The sequence below is a fragment of the Armigeres subalbatus genome, chromosome 2 (assembly GCF_024139115.2).
Source record: "Armigeres subalbatus isolate Guangzhou_Male chromosome 2, GZ_Asu_2, whole genome shotgun sequence".
NCBI lineage: Eukaryota > Metazoa > Arthropoda > Insecta > Diptera > Culicidae > Armigeres > Armigeres subalbatus.
In genome coordinates this window covers 255,277,105-255,285,977 of record NC_085140.1, presented here as the reverse complement: position 1 = coordinate 255,285,977, position 8,873 = coordinate 255,277,105, and the positions used below count along the sequence as shown (strand labels likewise).

General features: G+C 37.2%; 1 protein-coding gene across 9 annotated transcripts in view; it reads right to left on the bottom strand.

The window, feature by feature from the left end:
* Positions 1 to 5,502: 5,502 nt before the first annotated feature.
* The window catches only part of LOC134212097 (uncharacterized), a 152,728-nt gene continuing 149,357 nt past the window's right edge, over positions 5,503 to 8,873 (bottom strand). For 8 of the 9 annotated variants that reach the window (XM_062689631.1, XM_062689633.1, XM_062689636.1 and 5 more), the window contains exons 10-13: positions 6,756 to 6,845; positions 6,453 to 6,626; positions 6,072 to 6,185; positions 5,503 to 5,939 (exon numbers count right to left, since the gene is read on the bottom strand). In XM_062689631.1, the coding sequence (XP_062545615.1) occupies positions 5,742 to 5,939; positions 6,072 to 6,185; positions 6,453 to 6,626; positions 6,756 to 6,845 (576 nt within the window). In that variant the 3' untranslated portion in view covers positions 5,503 to 5,741. The remainder of the gene's footprint in view (positions 5,940 to 6,071; positions 6,186 to 6,452; positions 6,627 to 6,755; positions 6,846 to 8,873) is intronic. The other variant, XM_062689638.1, reaches the window with a different exon arrangement.

Below are 8,873 nucleotides of genomic sequence, written 5' to 3'. Positions count from 1 at the left end.
AAGTTGTAGCAAAACTTTTTCTGAAGAACTTTGTTGAGGACGCAAAGTTCATGATTTTATTTGTTTTGAAGATTTATCACTTTTTATGTTTTAAACATGCTCACCATATAAGCATTAGGGTGGCTCAAATTAGTATGGGAAAAACTTTTTTCAATTTTTTTGATGGGCCGCCCTCTTATTCGGTTCTATTTGATGCCCTGATGCTCTGGACAAAATTTCAGCCAAATCGGTCAACGTTTGGGCAGTGCTAAACTCGTTGGAAGTTTATATGCCAAAATGTATGCAGAAACATCCCAAAACAGTGAATTGCAGTTGGACGGTACAACTTACGATGAAGAACTATGGTACTCACTCAGATCTTGAAGACTTTAATACAGAATGTTATAGAAAACCGCGAGAAGATTAGAGTTTGCGCGGCTAAGTTATTAGCATTTCTCTGAAGTGGGGTTTGAGCAAATTTCGTTTCTTTTACCTTTGAAAAGAAATAAATTCACCCCTACAACACTCCAGTAAAATGCTAATATATTTGCCTAAAAAACTCTAATCTTCTCGCGGTTTTTAGCATAACATTCTGTATTTAATTCTACAAGATCTGAATGAGTATCATGGTTCTTGATCGTAAATTGTACCGTCTAACTGCAAATCACTGTTTTTGGATATTTCTGCATACATTTTTCCATATAAACTTCCAACGAGTTTAGCACTGCCCAAACGTTGATCGATTTGGCTGAAATTTTGTCCAGAGCAACAGGGCATCAAATAGAACCGAATAAGAGGGCGGCCCATCAAAAAATTTGAAAAAGTGTTTTTTGAGCCACTCTAATAAGCATACATGCATATGGAGACGCATGGTATTTTGATTCATCAACTCCTTGTGACCAAACTTTTTGTGCAGAAATTAAAGGTTTGTATTATTCTGCATACCAGTGGCTTGAGGTTAAGGCCTACTTGAAGTAGCACAGGGATAATAATAAAATACGGAAAATTAATTTCTGCTTTGAACAGCAGGGAATGGTTTTTGATTAAACATATTTTACATTTGGGCCCTCCTTAGCCGTGCGGTAAGATGCGCGGCTATAAAGCAAAACCATGCTGAGGGTGGCCGTGTTCGATTCCCGGTGCCGGTCTAGGCAATTTTCGGATTGGAAATTGTCTCGATTTCCTTGGGCATAAAAAGTATTATCGTGCTAGCCTCATGATATACGAATGCAAAAATGGTAACCTGGGTTAGAAACCTCGCAGTTAATAACTGTGGAAGTGTTTAATGAACACTAAGCTGCGAGGCGGCTCTGTCCCAGTATGGGGATGTAATGCCAATAAGAAGAAGAAGAAGAAGAAGATATTTTACATTTGCTCACAACTCGACAGTTCAGGAAATAAATTAAAGTCAATCATACTTTAATTTATTTCCTGAACTGTCGAGTTGTGAGCAAATGTAAAATATGTTTAAATTAAAGTCAATCATGGGAACGGTTCGGGGGCCCTCCTTAGCCGTGCGGTGAGACACGCAGCTACAAAGCAAGACCATGCTGAGGGTGGCTGGGTTCGATTCCCGGTGCCGGTCTAGGCAATTTTCGGATTGGAAATTGTCTCGACTTCCCTGGGCATAAAAGTATCTTCGTGTTAGCCTCATGATATACGAATGCAAAAATGGTAACTTGGCTTAGAAACCTCGCAGTTAATAACTGTGGAAGTGCTTAATGAACACTAAGCTGCGAGGCGGCTCTGTCCCAGTGTGGGGATGTAATGCCAATAAGAAGAAGAAGAAGAAGATGGGAACGATTCGGCACTTCATCTCATAGCTCCCACATTCATCCCATCGAAAACAAAGCCACGAAAAGGAATTTAATTGGTTTTTTTGTGATTTTTTTAGCAGTGAGCACGCATGTCAGCAAAAAGAAGCGACGAGATTGATGCTGTATTTCTTTGTTTGACGATGAGATGAATATATATTCAGTGAGATGGAAAATGGAACAGTACTTGAACTTTGTTATGCGCATGGGATTGTCTGCCACAATTTGCCCATTGTCATGTTGCAGCTATTTCAAATATGATTAAAATATCCATGAAAACTGTTATAACTTTTTTATTTTTTAAGTTTTCAAGCCGCAACAGTCACCAAACGGTGTAAATCAATATCATAAAAAACTTTCTCAAACATGCAAAAAATGTAGAAATAAAAATAAAACCCTATTCAATTCACCTATAGTGATATTGCCAAGACACCAAGACTTTTTGGTTTGTTACACCATTTCTTTAATAACTTTCAAACTAAATGCACAACCGTTATCAAATTCAATAGTGATCTACAAGCAAACCATCTTTCTAATCCAACTTGTTGCGAGGCATATAACACTATGGGTCTACTATAAAAAGTTCATTCTCGAAAAGAAATGATAAGCTTACGGTACAACTCTGTCGTACGAGAAAGGCAAAAATATATGATGAACAAAACAATTTTTAAGAGGTTGTCGGCATAAAACCACAGACGAACCGACGTGTCACTGGCGCTCTATGATTGTCCCAAACTTTTTACCGGTCATTTGCTTTTGCGGGCGATCGCTCTTGTCAAATGAGCTAAGACATAACTCCGCTGCAATGTTAATACACGTAGGTTGGTGGCTGAGCTACGAAAACTTCACGAGCCATTATAGTGGTGGCGGTAGTGTTCGATGATTTTTCATCATGGCGTCGTGGGCAGCAAATTTGAATTATTTTCCATGGGGTGACACGTCGGTTCGTCGGTGATAAAACGTGACAAATCTCCAAAAGTAATGAAATTACTAACTTAACGTCTTAGACAAAGTTTAGTTTTTTTTATAAATAGTTTGAGGCTTAAAAAAATATGGGTTTTTTGGGAAAGTTGACCTTGAATGAGCCGAAGAATCGACTGAGACAATAAAACGAGATACAATTATTGATGGGAAAGGTCAATTATATGTGACTTATTGTAAAAAAATACTTATTTTAGCACAATTTTTACTACATTTGTTTAAATGGCTGAATATACGCCCCTAAAAACACCCTTACAAGCGCTCTAATATATAAGCACCTTTTCTAAAAAACAAGCGACTAACTAGCTACAATTTTACAACTACAGCACTAATGAAATCTAGAAGTTGACTATTTCTGTAAGCACCTACGTGATTTACTTGGATGAGACCATGTAGGCTGAAAACATCCAATAGAGTAGAACAGGAATCTGATATGCTTGAACGAAACGTGTCGAGTGATGGTGGATTGTCGGATTGTGAATTCCAGACCAAATTAGGCTGATTGTAGTCGCCAAATACTAAAGCGAAATCATTCAACCTCAATTTGGAGAAAACAGTCCCAATCGAGCTAATATAATTTTCGAAAGAGGTTCCTCCGTCGTGTGAAGTAAACTGCCGGAAAGTTGAAGTTTTTCATGAAGGGCAAGTGCGTTTAATGTCAAGGTATAGGGCACCGTCAAAGCGCTTGCCCTTCAAGAAAAGATCGAGATACTACACATGGGATAAACATTGCTCAAGAGGAAAAAATAGTTATAAAGAGCCACGCAGAATGGATACGTTTTGACAGTTTTCCCATTGTGTTTGGCCCATCAGGGAACAGATTTAGCGGAGGACGAAATCAAGGAATTAGAACGAAAAATGATAGGAGACCATCAGGAAGAAGGAGAAAGTCAGAGAGGAGATTGCGTTCTAAACTTCATCACAGAGTAATTTTGGAACGTTGATTTTATTTTGAGGTTAAAATGGTTATCCGACATACTTTATGTTATCCAATGTCTTCCACATACCCAGGCCCTAGGATCTAGAACAAAGACAGCGTCCTCATTCTAACATTGCACCAGTGAATTTCCCGCTTTGACAAAAAAATAGATTTTACCAAATCTTTTCGAATCTTTCCCAAAAAAGTTTCGCCAAATTTCATTTTGCCATACATATTTGTTCGGGAGACACTTTGCGGAATGAACTTCAACAAGCCACCGAAAATTTAATTTACAAGCTACAATCAAAAATTTTTGGAACTAGTTCAGGTTATATTAAAAAATATGTGCTTCACGAAAATCACGAAAAAAAAATTGCCTTTGTCGCTCGCTTGGTATATCTTTCGGTTCTATTCTTCTTTGCTATTGATTTCCCTCTTCTACTTTGAGCTTAGTTCGTACGAGTTCACAATTTCCATATGCTATTTTCAAACCTTTTCCTTTATACATTACTTCGTTAAGTGTTTCCATTATCAAATCAAATTAAAATGCTCATATAATTGATACTCTTTTCCCTTTTATTATAAAGTTCAAATATTGGGCCATCAGTGACCATTTCGTCCACTTACCGACTTCTACTCAGAATCGCTTTCCATTCCGTAAATCACAGTGAGAATCGTCTCTCATTCATAAAACCCAACAAACATTCTCAAGATGCTGCTTTGAAAGTTTGTGGATCGAAATGAGCTTCAACTTTTAATTTGCTTGGAAAATTGAATTTACGAAGAAAAAAAAATGAGGCAGAACCCCAATATAATTACCTCCCAACAATTATCGACCACTTTCGTGGAATAAATGTGAGTTCGACTCAACCCTTTTTGGAAACATGGCGCATTTATGATGATTATGACGTTGAAAAGTTTCAATTGTGAAGGCAAGTGGGCACTGCTGCAGGATATAGATCCAGGAAAAAGTAAATATAACTTAAATTAAATAACAATCGAAAATCCTTTCGCCTACGTACAATTCACTGTTGAAGTACAAATTACACAATGGAAATATTCGAAAGCAGTTACGAGCTGTTACGAGGTAAACAAACAATTCAGCGTAATTTGATTATTATTTGAAACAATTGAGCACTGACAGCAGCATCATTCAGTTGTAATCGACTATTCAGAGCAAAAAAAATACATTCCAATGGCAATGAACGCATAACACAATAAATGGCTTTGGTGTACGGAATTCTGGGAGGAAAGCCACCTATCGTTAGCAGTAAGTTTCAGAGCCATAAACGAGAATGCGAAAGAGAAGATATTCCAACCGAAAGAAGTGTCAATAATAATTAACTAATTAGAAGAAAATTATTTGTTAACTGTACCAAGAGGGGCTACGATAGTTCTAAGCAGGTTTACTACTGATAATGGAAGCACAGCCACAGAGTAATTACTTAAGTAATACAATTGAAGTAAAACAAATCCAAGAATGATTAAATAAATGATAAATTGTTATTAAAATAAGTATTTGTTTTTGTTTTTCTGTTTGAGATATATCCTTTATGCCTCAAAAAATCCAGAAACGGTAAGTAAAATAGTTGAAGAAGGCGTTAGTCCCAATTTTGCTCGACAGCGGTGGCGTAATTGGCGTCACACCGAAAATTATCTTATCCGGCGGAGGCGTGAATTGGCGTGACAGAATTTGTATTGCATTTGTTTCCTGTGAAGTTATTTTTGATTTTTCTGAAAAATATAATAAATGTGAATAATCTGAAATTATTCCAACTATGAAATTCTTTCGGAGTAAAACAATTGAAATTCATTTTCTAAATTATTTTATTATGTGCCAGTTTACAGGCAACAAGTGTTAACAAATTCTAATTGATCGCCACTAAGAAATAAAGAGCATCAACCAGTTGAATCATACTGAGATAGTACGCGGAAGGGAAAATAATGACAGCATTTTAAAAGATGTAGGATAAGTGACCCTCCGGTTTTGAATCGATCAACCAGTTGACGCGGTGTGGTGCAGGTACCTTGGCAGCGATTAATTACTTTCAAGTTTTACTTTCGGTGGTCCCGTTGTTCGCTATGCTTGTGCCAGTGGTTTCCGTCGGTGTGGGGCCAACCATGTCGCTCGGTTCCACCGGACGCTCAGGAATGTCGTTCAGCACGTGGGCTCTCGCTTGTTTGGCCAGTTCCGCCTTGTAATGTTCGGTGTCCACCTCCGTTATGGAGTCACGACGGTCAGTTTCCTGTCGATGAAATAGGTTCGGTGTCAGTTTCAAATGCTTTTCACAAAGAAAGAATTTTCCCACCATGCAAAAACATTCACAATTGGCATGCGACAAGCAACAGCAGACGGACAACTACAAAGCTCAGTTTACCCGCAGATAATTGCGTAGATCCAGATCAGCATCATGACTGCTGGCTTTTATTACCAGAATACCACTCTGGTGGTGCTTTTTCCGTTGCCGAGTCAGCAAAGACGGTGGTCCTACCTGATTATGATCGAAAGAAATTACTAAGGTATTTGTTTTAACTAAACAGCGGTTGCACAATTCGTCCATTCCGTGTGATTCCTCCGAACAATTTCTGAAATAGATCTACAAATTCAGTATCAAGCGCGGTGGGGTTTCACAACCGTAGAGCGCTGGTTAGCCAATCAATTTCCTGGTTACACAGTTTCGGACAAATCTACCCCTAAGGAATGCCACAAAGCGAAAGCAGGACACAGAATAAGTTTGTTCAACATCTGAAATACTTACCTCATCGACCACGGCGCCGAGTATCGGCTGCGAGATGTTCTTGGAGGGATTCAGACGGGGAGCGCTATCGGCCCACTTGGAGTTGAGCGACTGATCTGACGCTTTGCCTTCTTTTCGGAGATGCGGCTGGGACACCTTGTGGTTGATTTCTAGTGCAGATTTGAGCAAGTCGACCTGTTTGAACCAATTTGTTTATTAGTATTTTGTTTTAGTGGTCAGTGAAAAAAAAAGATCCCTGATACAAATTTAATCTAACTTAGGTGATTGTATTTTCGAAATAAAAAAAACTGTTCTCTCACGTACCTTAGATGCACTACCTCCACCTTTAGGGGCACGCACATATTCTATGTTGTAACTGCTGCGTCTGCGAGAGAACGAATCGCTCATGTCACCCTGTGTAAAAAAATTAAACAAAATGGGGATGAGGGACAGTTTTGTTTAAAAAGAAACACATTTCATTATTATTTAGTGGAACATCATAGTGAAACAATAAACATCATTGTGAAACATAAAATAAATTAGTATTACTCCATTTAAATCACTCGAATAACTCTACTGGCACGATCTTCGAAAGTTGCCCACCAATTTTCGTTCTAAAGCGCGTTCGTACGTTAACAAAAATACGGATGAGGAAAACTTTCATCAGTGATTTCGATTAAGTAATAATTTTGAAACTTGTCTTTGGACCAGACCTGTGCTGCCGTAATTTGCAAAACACTTAAGTACAGTTTCAATTGATCAATTGTTTCCATCGGGTAGTGCTTGTTAATAATATTTTATTGATTGTAACTGTCAATATTGAATGATTTTATTCTCCTTAATTTGTCTTAAATTGTCAATAATAATGTCCTTCATCTGTACGCCTGCCGTGGAAATTAGTTCATTTATGCAATAATAACGAAATTATCCGGATTAATCTACATGTGACGAGAGTTCGGAATATGAGTCTGTTTGGGATTGGGGTCAAAACGGTATGCGCCAAATTACAACTGTTTTCTGTTAAAGAGCTCGATAAGTTCTACTCGTTAACACAATTTCTGGAGAATGGCGTATACGCAGTATGGTCGTAGCCATAGGAGGTCGCGGTTAATCGACGACTAACAAGCTGTCCCGAGATGATTTTCATGTTCAAGACACTACATTCTTACAAAAATACTTTTCTGGTTATATTCCTTGAAGACAAGAAAAGAAGACTTTAGTTATGATATTATAAATATGGATATCCCAGGTGTCTTTCAAAAACAACATATGCCGTTAGCGATGGTTAAATACCGAGTTAAATTAAATCAAATGGAGCGTGAAATAGTAGTTTGTGCAACTAGTTGCAAAAAGATGATTTTTTAGCACGAGTTGTACGTTTATCCAACGAGGCTTGCCTGGCGTCTTACCTTAATACAGTCGGCTCTCCACATCATGAGACCATCGAGATAAGGAGAGATCGAAGAATGGGATAAAAATTGATATGGGTACTAGATCGAAAAAAAAAACTAGTTGCTGAGGCATTCCACGGGGGCATGTCAGTCGATCCTGAGCGACCATTTCGAAAATATTTGAAACTCTGCACAGTTTTTCAATTTCATCTAAATCGTCATTTTTCGATATCAAATCTTCATATTGAGTCACGACTAACTTTTCAAAAGGGTGTATGTGAAAATGGTTCAAAAATATTTAAAAGCTGCACAGCAAAAACGGAATGTTCGATTGTTATGATTTTTCAGCAAAGTTAGACAACTAAATGGTGATTCTTAAGAAAATGTGCACAGTAAAAAAAATTTTTTGCCTTTAAAAATATCATTTTGTCACAAAAACTCAAATATCTCAAAACCCTATCTTTTTCGAACGTAATTTTTTAGGGAAAACGGTCCATTATATTAGCTATCTACCATAAAAATTTGGTGATGGTAAACTAATAAACAAAAAAGTTATGACATTTCAAACATTTCACAATTTTCACATTTAGTAAAAAAATTTTTTCTGTGTAAGTTATTTCGAGAATTGCAGTTTGATGCAGATTTTATTGTTAAGGGACGTGATTTAAACAAGTTGTTTTCATGATATTTTGATTTAATTATTCATAGCATCTATAAGAAACTTAGACACGATCCAGTGTTGTGATCAAAAGTATTGATAGTGTCATAATTTTCATTGCACGTGACTGGCGAAAAATTCTTTTAATAGTGTTGAAACCTGTTGATAATAACGTTGATAGAAACATATCAGAAATGTTATTTTTAAGACAAAAGCTGCAAAATCAAAGATTTATATACACGTGTACGTCTATAGTTTACCTGCAAAAATATACCTCTTAGAGAATAGACTTTATGATCGGGAGGAAACGGGTATCTTCAACAACAACAAATGCATGATAGGTACATACCATGACAATGCTCAAGAAAAAGCAAAAAAAATACTACTAGGGTA